The sequence below is a fragment of the Heterodontus francisci genome, chromosome 28 (assembly GCF_036365525.1).
Source record: "Heterodontus francisci isolate sHetFra1 chromosome 28, sHetFra1.hap1, whole genome shotgun sequence".
Lineage (NCBI taxonomy): Eukaryota > Metazoa > Chordata > Chondrichthyes > Heterodontiformes > Heterodontidae > Heterodontus > Heterodontus francisci.
The window spans coordinates 35,652,084-35,674,198 of NC_090398.1; the positions used below are offsets into that span (position 1 = coordinate 35,652,084).

At 42.1% G+C, this 22,115-nt stretch overlaps 1 protein-coding gene across 1 annotated transcript; it reads left to right on the plus strand.

Moving 5' to 3' along the window:
- Positions 1-500: 500 nt before the first annotated feature.
- Positions 501-3,604, plus strand: LOC137345212 (probable G-protein coupled receptor 139). Its single transcript, XM_068008676.1, has 4 exons — positions 501-570; positions 979-1,852; positions 2,015-2,127; positions 3,429-3,604. The coding sequence occupies exons 1-4, from the start codon at positions 501-503 to the stop codon at positions 3,602-3,604; spliced, it is 1,233 nt and encodes a 410-aa protein (XP_067864777.1).
- The last annotated feature ends 18,511 nt before the right edge of the window (positions 3,605-22,115 follow it).

A 22,115-nucleotide genomic window follows, 5' to 3' on the forward strand; every position in this document is an offset into this window, starting at 1 on the left:
GCGGTCTGCGAGGAGCTGGAGTTGGGTGCACTTCCCGCAGATGCAGTCAGCAGGGACACTCTTGGCGACCCCTACCTCCCACATTCTGCAGGAGGAACATACAACTGCCTTTACCTCCATTCCCACTATTCTAGATTCCCAATAAATCTACTGAAAAACCAAACGAAAAAAAAGTCAAAACTTGTTCGCTTACCAATCCGACGGACTGAAGTTTTAAATAAAAAGCTTACCTTATCAACACCCTAGAGTCCTTTTTTTTGGTTAGAGGAGGAGGGTGGGTGGGAGAAATTGCCTTAGTGTTAATCATTTCCCTAATTCTGAAATGTCAGAAAGCAACTTACCGAGTTTATTTATGAAATGACTGCCACCAATGTTAATTATGATTAAAGCAGATTGACTCCTTGGAGGATTGAGGCGAATATAAATATAGGTTCCCTTGCACAAGCTCAGAAGTGCACCAGTCTTTCAGCTCCTACACATTCCATCCATTCTCACATAAAATGGGGAAACCAGTTATTCTGCTGATGAAAGACATTTACTACCCCATTCTCGCATCCCTGGGTGTCCTTGGTGAGCCATGATAAACTATTTGTTCGTAATCTGTGTTAACTATCACTTTGTTTATACTGCATGTTGAATAAGATAACATGTTTCTCCGATGTCAGCATTACACAATCGGTGGTTACCGGAGCAAACTTGTGAACCGGGTATCCACACTTTTTCTGTTTCCATTAATCTGATAGCCTTACTGGTGTTGTAATGTTCTTTCAAGGTCCAATAGAAAGAATCAAGTGTCACCCATGCACAGTGAGGGCTGCAGCAGCTCATTAAATTATATGGTCAGGTTTCCCAGGAAATTGCTTCACAGCTCATCTTATATAATCATACTGAATGGAGTAAAATGCTGTTAAGAGATATCACCATATATATTTCAAACAGCCACTAAAACGTTCTTTATCTCGTCTCTCTTTCTTACAGTGAACTTGGTGGCAATTGTGATTCTCTCTCGAAGAAACTGCGGCCTTTCCAAATGTATTTCTGTTTATATGGTGTCCATGGCAACAGCAGATCTCCTGGTCATGATCATCAATGTAATGGTGTATCATATTTTCAGTTATCGCTTTCCACTTTCATTCCTGTCTTACACCCCCGTGTGTAGGATTGTTATATACATGACAACTATCACCTTTGATTTATCTGTTTGGTTCACAGTCTCCTTCACATTTGACCGTTTTGTCGCTGTCTGTTTCCAGAAGTTTAAAGTAAGATACTGCACAGAAAGAACTGCACGGGTGGTTATAACAGTGTTCTGTTTATTGTGTTTGTTCAAGAACATTCCCTTTTTATTTGCATTCGAACCTCAGCAAATAATTAACAAGGTGCAGTGGGGCTGTCGGGCAAGAGTGGATTTTATTTCCTCACCACTCGGTGCAGCGTGGATCTGGTTTCACACTGCCTGGGTCGTTTGGCTTCCTTTTACTTTAATTGTCTTATTTAATTGTTCAACCATCGGACGTATTTTAGTGGCCAATAGAACCCGCAGGAAACTCCGGGGTAACAGGAGTGAGTATCTCAGTGATTCAGAAATGGAGAACCGAAGAAAATCCATTATTTTATTGTTCACTGTATCGGGCTGTTTTATAGTGTTGTGGTTGACAGTTGCCGTGAGTTTCGTGTCGACCAGACTGACAAACATCAATTATTATCGAGGTGACCTCACAGCCCCTGGATATATCGCCACTGAAAGCGGAACTTGCCTTAAATTTTTGAGTTGTGTTCAATACCCATGTATTTATGTAGCGACCCAGAGAAAATTCAGAGAAGAACTGAAGAATGTGTTGAAATCTCCATGGCCAGTAATTTTGAGATTAGTTAGAAAATGCGGATCAAATTAAATGAAGCTTGTTCACATCTGAAGTTCAATTTCAACTCATTTCCTACCGTACAAGGTCCTTCCTTTCGGAAATGTGAAAGTATGATGAGCTCTTTTGTGCACTGTTGTTCCATTTTGTAGCACACGTTTGATGTCAGAATTACATTCTTTCTTCACCCGTCATTCATTGAGTAAACATAACTTATTCCTGTCAAATCTGCACATTTCAAGTTTTCGTTTCAAAGATAACAATGGTGGGTTTCAGCAGTGGTGCCGTGAATGTTGATAACACGTATATACACATTTATAGACAAAATACTGGTATCGGGCACAGAAGTTAAATTCATCAGTTAGGTTTCACTTGGTGCAGAAACAAAGATCCTGCGATCGTTCACATTGGTATCATTCCGGGAAGCTTGGTGTGAACATTGCCAGTGTGGGTCTCACTGTCAGGCACCATTCCTCATTGACAAATGTAACCGGGATTTCGAATGGAGGAAACTGTCAGAACTCGACACTGATCAATGTGACAATTCACCTCTTTTGCCCCAGATACTGAATTGAATTCTTCACTGTGAAACGGAGTTCAATTACCACGAGAGACAACATGTGAAATTAGAAAAGGGATACTCCTGTCAGGATATATACTTCAGTGTAGAAGAACAGAATGAGAATACTAATGCTTAACGGTATTACAGAAATTCGCAAAAATTATCCTGACAGTTTATAATGGGATAGTCTGTGGCACCTGTCCCTACTTCAGTATATCAAAAAAGAAAACCCTGACAACTCAGTTAACTGCACTTTAATGAAGTTCAAATAGTGGAATTCTGACGTATTATTTTTACCGAACCCATACAGTGCAACAGGTACTGTACTGTGAATCCAAGTATTATCCTCAGTTGTGGAGATCCTGTTGTAAGAAAGCTGAGTTTTGCTTTCCTGAAAGATAACAGCTGAAACATCAGACACATCCTACATTCCCTCCTTTAACTCCTGATTCAGGAATTGTCTGGGATTGGTGGGAGGCGGTTGGGTTAGGTGGTTACGTTCCAGTGTAGGTGGAGGGATGTTTGACTAAGTTCACGATCTCTGTTGCATTTTACCCAGTTCGTATCCAAATGAATACAATTTATTAACCATCGATTAACTTATCCCCAAGCTTCTGAGTGAGAGAATTTCCCACAAATGAGCAGGAAGAATTCAAACTCTACCTCACGCACTAAACAAATTAAGTGGTCACAAATCAGAGCTGTAAGTTAAAGTTAGGCACACAGGAGCTTAATAAGCATTAACAAATATAAAAAAAATTTCTAGCAATTGAGAACCAAAACACTAATGGGCAGAGTTACTTTATACAATTCAGTAGCGAAGGTTGTCCAGACAATTAACTAATCATTATAAATCAGCATCAAACGATGCTGAACTTTCAGCACAACAGTAACCAGACACTACTGTTATAAATTGGTGAGACGTTATTTATTCATTCATGAGACATGGGCGTGGCTGGAAACCCCAGCTTTTGTTGTCCAGTTTAATTGTCCGTGTGGAGCAGGTAGTGAGCCCCGTTTTGAACAGCTGCTGACCATTTACGAAGGTCTGTTCACTGTACTGTTAGGAAGGGAGCTCTTGTATTTTATCCCAGCAACAGTAAATGATTTTGGAAGGAAACTTGGAATTGGTGCAGGATTAATGGCGAAAGGAATCAATAACAGCTGTGAGGAGGGATGATATGCTAAAAGAAACGTCCAATGAGGCCATATGGGTTGAGCTCAGAAATACTATAGGGGCAACCACACTATTAGGAGTGTACTATGGACCCCCCAAATAGAGAGAGGGAGATAGAAGAACAAATATGTAGGCACAGATTTGAGAGCAAAAACAGGAGGGCAATAATAGTTGGAGATTTCAACTACCCTAATGTCGACTGGAATACAAACAGTGTGAAGGGCACAGAGGGCATAAAATTCTTGAACTGCATTCAAGAGAAATCTTTTAACTGGCACGTAACAAGACCAACGAGAGGGGGCACAATTCTAGATTTAGTCTTCAATAATGAAGCTGGACAAATGGTTGAAATAGCAATGGATTATCATTTTGGAGCTGGTGACCTTTTACAAAGCTGAGAGGTGATCTGGTGAAAGTGGACTGGAGACAGCTACTTGAAGGAAAATCAGTGGCAAATCAGTGGGAGGCATTCAAAAGCGAGATTCTATAGGCATGTCCCAAACAAGATAAAGGGTGGTACGGCCAACTCTATTGCCCTCTGGGTATCTAGAAGCATATAGGATAAGATTAAGCAGAAAAAGAAAGCTTATGGAGGTCACAAAAAAACTTAATACGGTAGAAAGGCTGCAGGAGTGTAGAAAGTGCAGGGGTGAAGTAAAAGAGGAAATTATGAAAACAAAGGAAGGACATGAATAATTATTGCAGGTAAAATCAAGGAAAACCTAAAGATGTTTTATCAGTCCATTAAGTGCAAGAGGATAACTCAGGAAAGGATAGGGCCTATCAGAGATGTTCAAGGGAATTTATGCGTGGACACAGATGATGTGGGCAGTTTTCTTAATGAGTTTTTTTGTCTTTGTCTTCGCAAAGGAGTTGGATGACACAAACATTGTAATAAAACAGGAGGAGTGTGAAATATTAGATATGATAAGCATAATAAGGGAGGAAGTACGAGAGGGTCTAACATCCTTGAAAGTGGATAAATCACCAGGGCAGAATGGATTGTATCCAAGGTTGTCAAAGGAAGCCAGCGAGGAAATAACGGATGCTCTGAGGATCATCTTCAAATCCTGACTGGATACAGGTGAGATACTGGAAGATTGGAGGTCTGCAAGAGTTGTACCATTGGTTAAAAAGGGTGTGAGGTATAGGACAAATAATTATAGGTCGGTCAGCCTGACCGCGGTGGTGGATAAATTATTAGATTCAATTTTGAGACACAGGATAAACTGCCAGTGAGAAAGGTACAGATTTATCAGGGATAGTCAGCATGAATTTGTTAAGGGAAGGTCATGTCCTACTAACTCGATTGACATTTTTGAAGAAGTACCAAGGAAGATTGATGAGAGTAGTGCAGTGGATGTGGTCTACATGGATTTTAATCAGGCATTTGACAAGCTCCCACATGGCAGACTGGTCAGAAAAATGACAGCCCATGGAATACAGTGGAATGTGGCAAGCTGGATCCAAAATTGGCTCAGTGACAGGAAACAAAGGGTAGTGGCTGATGGATATGTTTGTGAATGGAAAGCGGTTTCCAGTAGCGTTCAACGGGGCTCAGTGTTGAGTCCCTTGCTGTCTGTGGTATATATTAATGATTTGGACTTTAATGTCGGAGGCATTATTGGAAAATTTGCAGATGTCACACAAATTGGTCGTGTAGTCGATAGTGAAGTTGATAGCTGTAGACTCCAGAATGATATCAATGATTTGTTTGAGGGAGTGGAAAAGTGGAAAATGGAATTCAATCTGGAAAAGTGTGAAGTAATTCATTTAGGGAGAGCAAACAAAGCAAGGGAATACACAAACACGGGAGGAAATTGAGAGGGGTAAAAGAAGTGAGAGACCTTCGAGTGCTTGTCCACAGGTCCCTGAAGGTGGCAGGACAGGTAGATAGAGTGGTGAAGGAGGCATATGGGATGTTCTTCTTTATTGGCCGAGGTATAGAATACAAACACAGGGATGTAATGCTGGAACTGTATAAAATTCTGGTTATGCGATAGCTGCAGTTTTGCATACAGTTCTGGTCACCACATTACAGGAAGGACAGAATTCCTCTGGAGACACTGCAGAGGAGATTTACAAGAATGTTGCCAGCGTTTGAAAGTTGCAGCTATGAGGAAATTTTGGATCAGCTAGGTTTCTTTCCTTGAACAGAGGAGGCTGGGGGGCGACTAAATTCAGGTGTACAAAATTTTAAAGAGTCCAGATAGAGCAGACAGGAGGGATCTGTTTCACCTAGCGTGGAGGTCAACTACCAGGTGGGGGGTGGGGGGGGGGGGGGGGGTCATAGATTTAAGGTGATTTGTAGAAGGATTGGAGGGGACATCAGGAAAATCTTTTTCACCGAGAGGGTGCCTGGAATTCACTGCCCGACCGGTGGTGGAGTCAAAAACCGTCAATTCATTTTAAAGTTAGCTGGACATGGACCTGAAGTGCTGTCACCTGCAAGGTTATCGACCGGGTGCTGGAAGGTAGAATTAGGTAGAGGGGCTCGTGTATTTTCTTTTTCTGTTAGCACAGACACGATGGGCTGAATGGTCTCCTTCTGTGCTGCAACTTCCCTATGGTTCTATGTTTCTGCAGTAACACTCAGAAAGAACATTTAAAACAGCTCGAAGCTATGTATATAAAAACGAAGCTAATTCATTGGCAAATCTGGCAAAAAGTGAATTCGCAAAAGCAAGCATGGCCTACCTCGGGCGTACAGTGGCGCAAGTGTTGCCAAAAATGGAAAAAGCACAAGCCTTAGTGGAGATTCCTATCCCTAATACTAAGAGTGAAATCATGAGGTGTTTGGGGATGTGTGTTTTCTGCAGAAAGTTTGCACCAAATTTCAGTGCTGTAGCCACTTTACTAACTGATTTGCCACTGAAAAGAAAACCAAGGTAGCGTGGTCAGGTGAATGCCAGGCATCTTTTGAAAATATAAAGGCAGTTTTGACTAATGAACCAGTGTTGGCTGCTTCAAATTTTACAAAGCACTTCAAGGTATTGATTGATGCTAATGACCTGTGGGTCGGTGCAGTCCGATTACAAGATGACGAATCAGGCAGAGAACAGCCAGCAGGTAATTTTTCAAAAGAATTGAAGCACCACCAAACAAGTATTCCACTGTGATAAAAGAATGTTAGGCTTATGGCTAGCTGTTAAACATCTTGAACTTTATGTCCACCATGATTACAAAAAAACATTGATATACACTGACCACAATCCATTAACCTTCGTCAAGGGGTTTGAAACCCATGATGCCAGAGTGTTCCAGTGGAGTTTGTTGTCACAGCCTTGCCGCTTGAAGATTGTAAACATTTCGGGAAAAGAACAATGTTATCATAGATGGATTGCCAAGAATTTAACGGAGTTTTATTAGTGGTTACTCTGAGGTGGGAAAGGGTCCAGGTTCCAATTCCAGGATCTGTGCTGACATAGCTCATTGTACAGAGACCAAAAGGATGCAATGGCATTCACACACATATGTACACAAAAACCTTCAAAGAAAAGATATTTTGGGCGCTCCAATGGGAATGGTGTGAGAATGGGGTAGGGATATTCCAGGGAATGTTGAAAATGGTTCATTTCAGGACCCTATCTCTCTCTCCCTCTCCTCCTGCCCACTCTCCCCACCCCCACTACACCTAAGCCCTCATGAACAACTGAATGTAGAAAAACTGCTGCAATGTAAAACCTGGAGCGGCCTGTTTGGAAAATAACCATTTTAGACAAATTCTATGAAATGCCTTTCAGTATTTATCTCCATTTTACAGAAAGTGCAGCAATAACTTGAAATTCTGGTGAAGAGTTTTTGCTGGCGAGGCCTGTTTGCTGCAGTTTGAGGAACCGCCAATTTTTCCTAGGTTTCTCAGTTCCTCCGGGTGACAATCTCTGAAATTACAACCAGGTAAATGATGCAGCCAAGAAAACTTTTACAACCGGTGACATTTCACAGAATAATTCTGACCCATATTTACACTTGTATCTGTAAACGATTCGTTTCTTGATGTTGTGCATTTATGCATTAGCCAGTAAGCATTCAAAATAATTTTCTCCACATTTACCACTTGTAAAATCACAAGGGTTTACAGCCATTTTGCACAAATTTTATGAAAGGTCTTTCACTTTTCACCTCCAGTTTACATAAAGTTCAGCAATAACTACCTCGAAAATGTGGCAATTAGTTTTTGCTGCTGTATTAAACTGTCACTTGTTTCACTTTCCATCCTGACTGTTTCTATCCTCTGCTTTCTTGGGGGATTCTGAGGGATTTTTGTCACTTGTTCATCACTGTCCAAATTCAGGAGCTACTAACTAATCTGCAGCTGCCCTGGCGAAACAAATAACATTCAAATTCTTTCACTCGGTTTGGATAAATGAGAACAGTTTGGTTCCAGTAGCAGAGAGCACAGAATGAAGGTGAATAAAAATGGGAGAGCGATGCGAGGAGATAATCAGGGGAAATAATCCACCACAAGTTGTTCTGGTCTGGAATGCACTGTCTGACAGGTTGGTGAAAGCAGATTTAATATCCATTTTCAAAAGACAATTGTATCAATACTTCAATTCCTCTCACTAACAGCACAAAAAGGAAAGTGAGAGATGTCATAACTTTAGTGATGAAGAATTCAACGCAACTTATTCAGAGAATTTTTATTTGTAAATGAATGTTTGGACTTTATTTGATCTTGTTTTATTTCTGCATTAGCGTTTACTCACTGAAAATAATTTTTCATACATAAACTAGGTTAACGTTACAAGTGTTTATATAGTTGGAAAATTGCCATTTAACACAAGATGTGTTTAAATTCTTTCGTTAAGCATCTAAATGTTATGGAGCAGAGAAGACTGAGGGGTGACCTGATCGAGGTGTACAAGATTATGAGGGGCATGGACAGGGTGGATAGGGAGCAGCTGGGCCTCTTAGTTGAAGGGTCAGTTACGAGGGGACACAAGTTTAATGTGAGGGGCGGGAGGTTTTTTTACCCAGAGGGTGGTGATGGTCTGGAATGCCCTGCCTGGTAGGGTGGTAGAGGCGGGTTGCTTCACATCCATTAAAAAGTACCTGGATAAGCACTTGGCACATCATAACATGCAAGGCTATGGACAAAGTTCTGGTAAATGGGATTAGGTGGACAGGTCACGTGTTTTAATGCATCGGTGCAGACTCGATGGGCCAAAGGGCCTCTTCTGCACTGTATTGTTCTGTGATTCTGTGATTCTGAAAGTGTCAGATTGACGCAAACATACATTCCTCTAACTTACAGCAAACTTTCAAACTCTCAGGAACACAGAATCTCCCCATCAGCAATGGCTCAATACCTCCATCTGCTGGTGTCCCTGTCTCACTGCAGTTACTGCCCTCGCTCACCATCTTCATCTGCTGGTGTCCTTGCCTCACTGCAGTTACTGCCCCCGCTCACCATCTCCATCTGCTGGTCTCCCTGTCTCACTGCAGTTACTGCTCCTTCTCACCATCTCCATCTGCTGGTGTCCCTATCTCACTGCAGTTACTGCTCCACTCACCAACTCCATCTGCTGGTGTCCCTGTCTCACTGCAGTTACTTGAAGTCTTCACAGCTGTCCAATTGACAAAACAGGCTCTTCAGCAGTAGGACAGTGAGTAGTCTAGTTCCAGTTGAAGTGATGCTCTTATTCTCCCAGCGGTGAATTCAGCAATTACATTTCAAAGAACAAAGCACAAAGAAAATGACAGCACAAGAACAGGCCCTTTGACCCTCCAAGCCTGCGCTGATCTAGATCCTCTATCTAAACCTGTCACCTATTTTCTAAGGGTCTGTATCTCTTTGCTTCCTGTCCATTCATGTATCTGTCTAAATACATCTTAAAAGACGCTATTGTGTCCGTGTCTACCACCTCCACTGGCAACACGTTCCAGGCACCCACCACCCTCTGCGTAAAGAACTTTACACGCATATCCCCCTTAAACTTTTCCCCTCTCACTTTGAACTCGTGACCCCTAGTAATTGAATCCCCCACTCTGGGAAAAACCCTGTCTATACCTCTCATGATTTTGTACACAGTAGTTAAAGTAGTTGATTGTTTTCTGTTAAGAAATTAACCTGGCTTGACTTTTCAGAATTCAGAGAGTATAATAAATAGGGTTTAAATAAACTGAGGGAGAGCTCTCTTTCCTTCAGTCCATGCTGGCAGAACAGATATCTGTGTGTCTGTTAACTGTGTCTGTCAAAAGCCAGTTTTTTAAGCTAATTTTTCAAAAGGCAATCAGCGACATTGTTTCTTTGTCCTTGTTCTCCAAATGGCTGTTTCTGGGTAACCAGGATGCTTTCTTTGAATCTGGTTGGTTCCCTCTCCATGTGGTTGCATCCAACGGCAACTAAACTGCATTTTCTTAACAGTTTCTGAGGCTTGTTTGTTCTTAAAGCAGGAATGATCCTTTTACAGCCTGAAAGGCACGCTGCAGACTTCCCAGAAAAGACAAAAACAAACTGCAGGATCATAACAATGTAAAGAGGTGGATATGAAAACAAAGGTAAAAATAAAAATTATATAAGGCTTGATTAGCTTCTTTATAATTCATTAAACAAACCCCAGCCAAAGGAAAGTAAAGAGTGGTTGAGCCTTTTGTTTATTTATAAGGCGTAACGTTTTTCAGTATTAGATGGAAGTAAATTAGTAACATAAGTGGATGGTGAGTAGAGGTATTAATTAAAATAATTAAGAATATAATTAATTAATTAAATGAAACACAATAGGGATGGCAGGGCTGGGGATGTGTTGCAGCTCTAGTACTAATGCAGCCCCTCAAACTATAGCAGCTACTTAAATAATCCAGTCCCTCCATCTAATACAGATCCTTATACTAATACTGTCCCTCCAACTAATGCAGCCCCTCAATTTAATGCAGGACCTCAAACCAAAGCACCACCTCAAACTAATGCAGCCCCTCAAAATTATGTAGCCCCTCCATCTAATGCAGCCCCTCAAACTAATGCAGCCCCTCAATTTAATGCAGGACCTCAAACTAATGCACCATCCCAAACTAATGCAGCCCCTCAAAATTATGTAGCCCCTCCATCTAATGCAGCCCCTCAAACTAATGCAGCCCCTCAAACTAATGCAGCCCCTCAAACTAATGTAGCCCCTCAAACTAATGTAGCCCCTCAAACTAACGAAGTCCCTCAAACTAATGCAAACCTTGAAACGAATACAGACACTCAAACTAATACAGACACTCAAACTAATGCAACCCCTCAAATTAATACAGCCACTCAAACTAATGCAGATCCTCAAACCAATTCTACCCCTCAACCTAAGAAAGCTACTCAAACTAATGCAGACGGTCAAACTATCGCAGCCCCTCATACTAATGCAGATCTTCAAACCAATTCACCCCTAAAATTAATGCAGTCCCTCAAGCTAAAGCATGGCAGCCCCCAAAACTAATATAGTGTCTCAAACCAATAAAGTCCCTCAAGCTAAAGCAGGTACTGAAACTAATGCAGCCCCTCCAACTAAGACAACTCCTCAAGCTAATACATCCACTCAAACTCATAAAGCCCTCAAACTAATGCAACCCCTCAAACTAATACAGCCACTCAAACTAATGTAAACCCTCAAAATAATACAGAAACTCAAACTAATACAGTCCGTCAAACCAATGCAAGCCCTTATATTGACTGAGACCTCGAACAAATGCAGCCCCTCAAAGCAACGCAGCCCCTGAAACTATTAAAGACACTGAAACTAAAGTGACCCCTCAAACTAATACAGCCACTGAAACAACTACAGACTCTGAAACTAATGCAGCCCCTCAAACTAACACCGTCCCTCAAATTACTATGGCCCCTCAAACCATTTCAATCCCTCAAACCGTCACAGACCCTCAAACTAATTCAATCCCTCAAACTAGCACAACGCTTCAAACTAATGCAGTCCCGTGAACCAGTGTACCCGCTCAAACTAATACCACTCCTCAAAATAATGCAATCCCTCAAACTAATACAGCCCCTCAAATTAATATGGTCCATCAAAATAATCCAGTCCCTCAAACCAATACAGGCTATCAAGCTCATGTAGTGGCTCAAACTAACTGAGACACGCAAATAATACTGCAACTGAAACCAATGCCATCCTTCAAATGTATAAACACCCTCAAACTATTGCAGCCCCTCCAACTAATGCAGCTCCTCAAACGGATGCAGTCCCTCAAAATAAAACAGTTTCTCAAAATAATACAGCCCGTCTAAATAGTGCAGTCCCTCAAACTAATGCAACCCCTCAAGCTAAGATAGACCCTCAAACTAATACAGACCCTCAAACTAATGCAACCCCTCACTAACAAAAATCGTCAAAGTAATGCAGCCCCTCTGCCTAATACAGCCGCTCAAAATAATATAGCCCCTTAAACTAATACAGCTGCTCAAACTAATGTAATCCCTCAAACTAATGCAGCCCCTCAAAATAACACAGTCCCTCAAACTAATGAAGCCCCTGAAAGCGACGCAGCCCATGAAACTAGTAAAGACACCAAAACTAAAGCAGCCCATCCAACTAATGCAGCCCCTTGACCCAATGCAAGTCCTCAAACTAATACAGATCTTCAAACTAATGCAGTTCCTCAAACATGGGCGGCACAGTGGCGCAGTGGTTAGCAACGCAGCCTGACAGCTCCAGCGACCCGGGTTTAGTTCTGTGTACTGCCTGTGTGGAGTTTGCAAGTTCTCCCTGTGTCTGCGTGAGTTTCTACCGGGTGCTCCGGTTTCCTCCCACAGCCAAAGACTTGCAGGTTGATAAGTAAATAGGCCAAGTAAATATCCCCGACTATAGGTAGGTGGTAGGAGAATGGTGGGGATGTGGTAGAGAATATGGGTTAATGTAGGATTAGTATAAATGGGGGATTGGTCAGGCTGTTGGCCAGCACAGACTCGCTGGGTCGAAGGGCTTGTTTCAGTGCTGTATCTCTAAATCAATAAAAAAAATAATAAAATAATACAGACCTTCAAACTAATGCAACCCCTCAAACTAAGATAACCATACAAAATAATACAGACCCTCAAACTAATGCTGTCTCTCAAATTAACACAACCACTCAAACTAATACAGGCCTGCAAACTAATATAGTCTATCAAACTAAAGCAGCCCCTCGAACTACTACAGATCTGAAAACTAACACCGCCGCTGAAACAATTACAGACTCTGAAACTAATGCAGCCCCTCAAACTAATGCAGTCTCTCAAGTGTATACACGCATCAAACTAATGTAGCCTCTCAAACTAATTGACACGCTCAATCTAATGCTGACTGGAAAAATAATGCAGCATCTCAAACAAACACCATCCTCAAATTAATACTGAACCTCAAACTAATGCAGTCCTTCAAAATAATGCAGCCCCACAAATTAATACAGCTCCTCAAATACACACAGCCCTTCAAACATCTGGATGGGAATTTGAAACTGAATGCACTTGTGAATCCAATGCGGGTCTGTGGATGTGAGGGTGAAAACAGAGTTGGACTCCGTGAGGGTCGGACATGGACAGCAGACTTTTAGGATCAATTGGCATTGATGGAAGGTAGAGATTAGATATCTGGTGAGGAGTGAACTGGAGAAATGCAATCAGCAGCAGATTAGTTCTAATTTTACTGGAGCTATTAAACAATGTGGAATAACCAGGTCATCATCTGCAGTAAAATAACAATGAGAGGAATATTAATGTGGTGCTTTCAATGGCCGTCTCCTGATATCACCTACAGTGATTACCAGACAATCCTGAACGTACCCTTTAACTGTCTAAGTGTCAGAAGCTCAAACTTCATATTTAAAGTGGGAAACTGCAAGAACAGAGTGAGACAGGTTTGTTTGTGTCAATGTACAATGTACGGCACAGTGGCGTAGTGGTTAGCACCGCAGCCTCACAGCTCTAGCGACCCGGGTTCAATTCTGGGTACTGCCTGTGTGGAGTTTCCAAGTTCTCCCTGTGTCTGCGTGGGGTTTCTCTGGGTGCTCTGGTTTCCTCCCACATGCCAAAGACTTGCTGGTTGATAGGTAAATTGGCCATTATAAAATTGTCACTGGTATAGGTAGGTGGCAGGGAAATATAGGGACTGGTGGAATATAGGGACTGGTGGGGATGTTTGGTAGGAATATGGGATTACTGTAGGATTAGTATAAATGGGTGGTTGATGGTCAGCACAAACTCGGTGGGCCGAAGGGCCTGTTTCAGTGCTGTATCTCGAAAACTAAAATCTACACTGTGGAGAAATCAATAAGATTTAACATTGAACCAACTAGATTGAACATGATCAAGACAACCATATGAGAACTGTAAATTAAACATTTATTATTGTGTGACGAGACATGTAATGAAAGGTACTTTCAGCTTTATTTCTGCTCGAGGTCTCGGACTTTGTGATGTTTGTGTTTAATCGACCACATTATTTACATCAGAAACAAAGCTGCTGATATAATGTTTGTTGTTCAGGTGGTTGTATCTAATAGCAATGATCTAATAACAAGGGTATAACCGTGTCCAGGGAGACTGATGTAATTTATAAATCAAGGCCCATTGGAATGGATCAGCTCAGAGTGCCTGCTAGGGCTGTTGGTTCCACACCAACAGAAGTTGCTGGTTCTCACAGACATGGGACGTACAGTACCCTATCACATAGAAAACATCTATGTTCCTGTTCTTGCAGCTGTTGGAATTCCTGGTAAGCTGTGATATCATTTGTCGATGGTGAAAAACGGTGTTAACTTAGTTTTTCTACCGAGTATATTTTTCTCACTGTATGCTTTATACAGCCACCATTCTGTTCCAGCGGTTCAATGATGAAACGTCCTCCGTCTCTGCTCTTCCAATCTTGCCAGAGCTCATTATTTCTGTAATGATGTTTGTTTAACCAACCATGGTAATATCGCAGCATTATTTTCTGCTCACAATTTATTGTAAACTGTTTCAGCTAAGAGCAGGAATCGGACTATCAGGATTGTTTACTGTTTCATGTTGTGGAACTAACCTGCTCTGGAATGTTGTTATGAATGTGGTTTTAGTGAATGATATTTAGACAACTCCTGGTCTCAGTGTTGCAAGGAGAGACTGCAGTGTACTTCCTCCACAATAACATGGCCCAATTTAACTGGGATTTCGGTACAGTTATTGGTTATAACATATTAAATATTATTTCATTCTGTGTGAGTCTGACGCTACTTCTGATCTCTGGGTGTGGAACTGAGTCTGAGACTGAATCTTTCACATCTCAGTTCCTGTTTCACGGTGGATGAATTCACAAAGACGGGGCTAGATTGTAAAATCGAATGTACGGATGTGATCTTGTATCATTTTACACTGTATCTATTGGAATGATGAATCCCTTTATTTATCTGTAGATTATAAGCTGCAGCGATGATGTTGGTGTTGTATGAATTGGACAAACCCACCATCTATCGCTATACTTCATAATTCTAGTAGAAGTAGTGTTGGTCGGTGAAGCAGCACCTCCTCCCCTTTACTCAATTTATCATTCCGACCTGAACCCGAAATGTCGAAAATAATTCGGTGCATCGGTATCCCAAGTGAAACACTTTTTCGGGTTATCATTTCCCAGGGGTGTAGGTGACCGATCAGAGATTCTGGAAACCACAGAATTGTTAGCTTGTAAATGTTATTTGAAGTTTCTACAGGGGTTCAACAGTTGAGATAAGTCTATTAAATCTGGATAGATGTAAAGCATTGTGTTTTCTGATTGCATCAGTTATCATTGACTGGTATATTCATGAAATCACACGATTGTGTCTGGGCATGAATAACTTCATTTCATCTCCCAGTTTGCTTCAAGAGTTCAGCTGAATGTCCCATTGGTTCCTTGGATATGAAACCTTTCGCATTTCTGGAAATTTACAGTGCAGTACTTCACAACACAGTCGCTTTTCTTCAAATGATGCCTCCCTTTAAGCTGAATGCATTCCAGCTGAAGGACTGGCTACAGGAGGTTCAATGATATCGAGGTGTTTCTGAAAGAGACTTTCTATTCTGTTTATTCCATGAATTGTAGATGAGGTGAACAGACTATGTGAGCAGGTGGATATTTGTGTGATCTGGATAAACATGAAGCTATTCACACAGCCGTCATCTTGAACAAACTGACTCTGGGAGTAGGATGCTTAAACGCAGGGCTGGTGAACAGAATGCAGGCACAGGATATTAACATTTAAGTGAACGGGAAAGAATAACTGAGAAGGTGAGAAAGATAGTGCGGAGAGTTAGAGAGAGAAGCATCATCCAGATAGAGGAGGAAAACTAGAGGGAGGGGGAGAAGCAAAAACAAAAGACAGAAAGAAAGTGGTAGCACGTGAATAATTCCTCAGAAAGAGCTGATGAAACTTCCCGTACAATTGTGATGAGGAAATATGAGTTGAATTTGTTATTAGGATGTTGCCAGATTGCATGAGTTTGATTGTACTGGTCGAGTGCATTTATCACTATCTGACCCTCGGACTGTTCAGCTCAATATTCCTTTTTGGAACGTATTGCCTGAATAAATATACGTATAGTTTGAATGAGAGATGTATTATTCCAAATGAATTAAATATGAATGAAACTTAAGAAATAGAAGCTGGAGCAGTCCATACAGCACCTCGAACCTACTCCAGCAGTCAACAAAATCAGGACTGATTTCCCGAGTCAGGTATCTATTGATCTCAGTCTTCAATATACGCAAAGACTGAGCACCCATAGCTCCCCGGGTAAAGAATTCTAAAAGATTTGCAGCCCTCTGAGTGAAGACGTTTCTCCTTATCACAGTATGAAGTGGCTGAACACTTATTCTGAGACTATGCCCTAGACATGGGGAAGGACCCTCTCATCTACCCTGTCAAGCAAGCTAAGAATCCTGTATGTTTCATTGAGATCACCTTTCATTCGTTTAAGCTGCAGAGAATATGGGCAGACTTTCTCAATCTCCTTGTTAGACAATCCTTTTTTCAAAAGGAATCAGTCCTGTGAACGCTCATTGCACTCCCTCTAAGGCAAGTATATCCTTCCTTAGGTACAGAGGTCAAAACTGGACATTGTCCACCAAGTGTGGTTTCATCAAAATCCTGAATGATTGCAGCATTTAAATGTCCACTGTGGAAGGTCATTAATTCCATCAGGTATTTGTTGCATTCTTCCTCTGAATTAACTGTACTCTCAATGTGGATGTGTCTTTACATTTTGAATTTTTGATTCTGTTTGACAAGTCCCTGTCGATTATGCAATTGCTGATTAACTGTGGTCCCAATGCCAATTACTGGGAAATATCACTGCTCCCCTGTCAATCAGAGTAAGGAGCTTTCCCACTGTTTCCAGTTTCTGCAGCCAACTAGCTGTCCATTCTGCTGCTTGACCCCTAATTCCATTTGCACTAAGATTATTCCTGAGTCTGCGTGTGATATCTTATTGAAGACCTCTCGATAATCCAAGTATGTTTTGTCTCCTTCCTTAGTCTATACTCCACGTTCTGATATTGTTCAAATAATTTAATATGGCTTGACTTTTTGGAATATGTGCTGACTGCTCGTTATTGTATTATGTTTGCCTTTACTTTTTTTCCCTTGACGTCTTTCACTAAGATTTCCATTATCACAGAATCACAGAATGGTTACAGCACAGAAGGAGACCATTCGGCCCATTGTGCTGCACCGGCGCTCTGAAAGAGCAATTCTCTCAGTTCCATTCCCCTGCCTTCTCCCCATAACCATCACGTTCTTCCTTGTCAAAAAACTGTCGAATTCCCTTTTGAATGTTCTAATTGAATCTGCCTCCACCACACTCTCATGCAGGGCATTCCAGACCTTAACAACTCGCTGCGTGAAAAAAGATTTTCCTCATGTCAATATGCTTCTCTTACCAAATACTTAAAATCTGTGCCCTCTCGTTCTCGATCCTTTCACAAGTGTGAACCGTTTCTCTCTACCTACTTTGTCCAGACCGCTCACAATTTTGACCACCTCTATCAAATCACCTCTCAACCTTCTCTTCTTCAAGAAAAACAGTCCTAACTTCTCCCACCTAACTTTATAACTGAAATTCCTCATCCATGGGACTATTCTCGTGAATCTTTCCTGTACTTTTCCCAATGCCCTCATGACTTTCTTCATGTGTGGCACCCAGAATTGGATGCAACACTCCAGCTGAGGCCGAGCTGGTGTCTTATACAATTTTAATAGAACTTCCTTGCTCTTGTACTCTATGCCACTGTTAATAAAGCCCAGGATACTGTATGCTTTATGAACTGATCTCTCAAACTGTCCTGCCAGCTTCAATGACTTATGCACTTATATACCTAGGTCTCTTTGCTCCTGTACCTACTTTAGAATCAAACCGTTTATTTTATACTGTCTCTCCGTGTTCTTCCTACCAAAAGGATTCACTTCACATTTCTTTGCATTGAACTTCATCTGCCACCTGTCTGCCCATTCCACCAACTTGTCAATGTCCTTTTGAAGTTCTGCACTATCCTCCTCACAGTTCACAATGTTTCTAAGTTTCGTATCATCTGTAACCTTTGAAATTGTGCCCTCTACACCTAGGTCTTGGTCATTAATATATATCATGAAAAGCAAGGGTCCCAACACTGATCCCCAGGAAAATCAACTACAAATCTTCCTCCAGCCCGAAAAACATCCATTAAACACTACTCTTTAGTTTTAGAGATTCAGCACTAAAACAGGCCCTTCGGCCCACGGAGACCATCAACCACCCATTTATACTAATTCAATATTCCTACCACATCCCCATCTGTTTCTATATTTCCCTACCACCTGCCTATACTAGGGGCAATTCATAATGGCCAATTTACCTATCAACCTGCAAGTCTTTGGCATGTGGGAGGAAATCGGAGCAGACGGAGGAAACCCACACAGACACAGGGAGAACTTGGAAACTCCACACAGGCAGTACCCAGAATCGAACCCGGGTCGCTGGAGCTGTGAGGCTGCGGTGCTAACCACTGCGCCACTGTGCCGCAGTGTTTGCTTCTTGTCACTAGGCCAATTTCGTATCCATGTTGCTACTGTCCCTTTTATTCCAAGAGCTACATGTTGGTAACAGGTCTGTTTTGTGGTACTGTATCAAACGCCATTTGAAAGTTCATGTACACCATATCATCAGCATTGCCTTCATCAACCCTCTCTGTGACCTCCTCAAAAAACTCCAGCAAGTTAGTTAAATCTGATTTTAACATCTGATAAACATGATTTTCCCTGAAGAAATGCATGCTGGCTTTCTTTAATTAACTCACGTTTCCCCATGTGATTATTGCTGTTTTATTTTAAGATACAGCACTGAAACAGGCCCTTCAGCCCACCAAGTCTGTGCCGACCATCAACCACCCTTTATACTAATCCATCATTCATCCCATATTCCTAGCACATCCCCACAATTCCCCTACCAGCTGCCTATACTATGGGCAATTTATAACGGCCAATTTACCTATCAAGCTGCAAGTCTTTGGCTGTGGGAGGAAACCAGAGCACCCAGCGAAAACCCACGCGGTCACAGGGAGAGCTTGCGAACTCCGCACAGGTAATACACACAATTGAATCCGGATCACTGGAGCTGTGAGGCTGTGGTGCTAACCACTGCGCCGCCCTGTTGCCCCCCATTATTTTTTCTGGAAGTTTTCCCATGTCTAATGTGAGAATGACTGCCTTGCAGTTGCTGTGCTTATGTTTACACCCTTTTTGAACACGGGTGCAACGTTTGCAATTCTCCAATCCTCTGGAACCACCCCTGAGTCGAAGGAAGACTGATAAATTACGGCCAGGCCTCTACAATTTCGACCCTCACTTCCCTCAGTATCATTGGATGCGCCTCATCCGGCACTGGTGCTTTATGCACTTTAGGTACAGTAAGTCTGTCTAATACTTCTTCTTCATCAGTTTTAAACCTATCTAATGTTTGACTTACCACCTCTGTCAACATTGCCCTGGTTGCATCTTCTTCCTTGTAAAGACGAATGCAAAGTATTCATTTAAAACCTCAGCTATGCCTTTTGACTCCATGTGTAAATCCACTTTCTAGTCCCTAATCGGCCCCACGCCTCCTTTTACCACCCTTCCAGCATTTGTATGCCTATAGAAAACTTTGGCATTTCCTGTAACACCAGTTGCCAGTCTCTTTCCATGCTCTCTCTTTGCTTCTCTTATTTGCTTTTTCAATTCCTCCCTGGACCTTCTATATTCAACCTGTTCTCAATAGTATTATTTACCTGGTAACTGTCATAAACACATGTATTCTTCTTTATCGTAATCTCTACCTCTTTTGTGATCCAGGGAGTTCCGGAACTGTTTGCTTGACTTTTCCCCTTCGAGGGAACATACCTTGACTGTGCCCGAACTATTTCTTCTTTGAAGGTAGCCCATGGTTCATCTATCAGTTTTCCTGCCAGCTTTTGACTCCAGTTTATTGACCCCAGCTCCATTCTTAGCCGATTGAAGTTAGCCTTCCCTCAGTTAACTATTCCTACCCTGCATTGCTCGTTGTCCTTTTTCCATATTCAGATTAAAACTTATTACACAATGATCATTTTGCCCTAAATGCTCTCCTACTGATACTTGATCCACTTGCCCACCTTTTCCCAAGAACCAGGTCTAGCAGTGCATCCTTTCTCGTTAGACTAGCAAAACACTGTTATCGAAAAAATTTCCTGAACACATTCTAGGAACTCTTGCCCCTCACTGTCCTTTGCACTACTATTATCCACGTCTATGTTTGGATAATTCTAATCCCCCATTATAACCACCCTATAATTGGTGCACATTTCTGTAATTTCCTTGCAAATTTATTCCCCTTGGTCCTTCTCACCAGCTTGTGCCCTATAGACAACACCGAGCAATATAACTGCACCTTGTTTATTCCTTTAGCTCCCGTCAAATTGATTCTTTCCTTGACCCCTCTGGGACATCCTTTTTATTGAGCACTGCAATACTCTCCATAATCAATGCTGCCCCTCCTTTCCCTTTCCTGTCTTTCCTGAACACTTTGTATCAAGGAATATTTAACACCCAGGCCTGCCCTTCTTTGAACCAGATCTCTGTTATAGCCACGACATCATATTTCCACATGGTAATCTGCGCCTGTGCCTCACCAGTCTTATTAACCACACTCCATGCATTCACACACATATACATTAACAAGGATTCGGACTCTATTACTTTCTCCCTTACTTTGACCCTACCGAATAATGTAGTATTCCCTCCTCTTGTGCTATCTTTCTCCCCCAGTATTCTGTGCACCTCGGTGTTCCTTTCTAATACTTTGCTCCTGGTTCCCACACCCCAGATAAGTTATCAGTGTTGCTTGCCTCCAATCTGAGTTCCCTCTCAGGTTCCCATCCCCCTGACAATTTAGTTTAAACTCTTCCCAAAAGAACGAGCAAATCTCCCTGTGAGGATATTCCTCCCACTCCTGCTACGATGCAAACTGTCCATCAGGTTCCACCTGCCCCAGATCTGGTCCCAAAGTCTAAACAATCTGATGCCTGCCCTCCTACACCAGTTCTGCAGCCACGTGTTCAAAAACTCAATTCTCCTATTCCAATGCTCATTTACACGTGGGACTGGGTGTAATCCTGAGATTACTGCTTTTGAGGTCCTGCTTTTAATCTCCTTTCGCACTCCCTAAAATCTGCATTCAGGACCTCATTCCCCTTCTTACATATGTCATTGGTACCGATGTGGATCACGACCTCTGGCAATTCACCCTCCCGCAGAAGAATTTCCTGCAGCTGCTCCATGAAATCCTTGATACTGCAACCAGGGAGGCAACACACCACCTGGGAGTCACACTTACTGCCGCAGAAACGCCTGTCTGTTCCCCTTAACTAATGAACCACTACTTCTCTTCCATTCCTCTTCCTCCCCTCCTGTGCAGCTCTGCCACCTGTGGTATCACAAACTTGGCTCTGACTGCATTCCTCTAGGAACCATCACCCTCACGAGTATCCAAAATGGAAAACCTATTAGCGAGTGAAAACCCCCTGGGGGACTGCTGCACTACCTACTGCATTCTCTTAGACTGCTTGGCAGTCATTTATTCCCTATCTGCCTGCATGCTTCTAACCTCTGTAAACGTGCTATCCATGTAGTCCTTCACCTTGCGGATGCACAGCAATGACTCCAGCCGCCGTTCGAGTTTTGAAACCCGGAGTTCAAGTTTCTGCAACCTGTGATGCTTCTTGCAGATGCGTTCATCTGGGACATGTGATGCGTCCACGACTTCCCGCATACCGCAGGATGTACATTCCACTCGGAAAAGGTTCCCTGCCATACCTGAACTTTATAGACTTATTTATTATGGGTAGAATAGATTACCACATACTCACCAAACAACTCCTTCCACTGCACTAAAGTGGGAACCAAATACTGGATTATCTTCACTGCCACTGAAGTAATGCTAACTGCTTGAAATTTGTTTGGATTGTTCAATCTTCTGTTTGAAATATAAGAATCACATTCGCTGTCCAGAAGTTCTCCAGCTCTATTCCATATTCTGATTATT

Coding starts and splice junctions, on each gene's coding strand:
- LOC137345212 (XM_068008676.1), top strand. CDS start 501: ATGGGGAAACCAGTTATTCTGCTGATGAAAGACATTTACTACCCCATT. Junction 571..978: donor CGCATCCCTGGGTGTCCTTG/GTGAGCCATGAT, acceptor TCTTTCTTACAG/TGAACTTGGTGGCAATTGTG. Junction 1,853..2,014: donor AATGTGTTGAAATCTCCATG/GCCAGTAATTTT, acceptor TCCATTTTGTAG/CACACGTTTGATGTCAGAAT.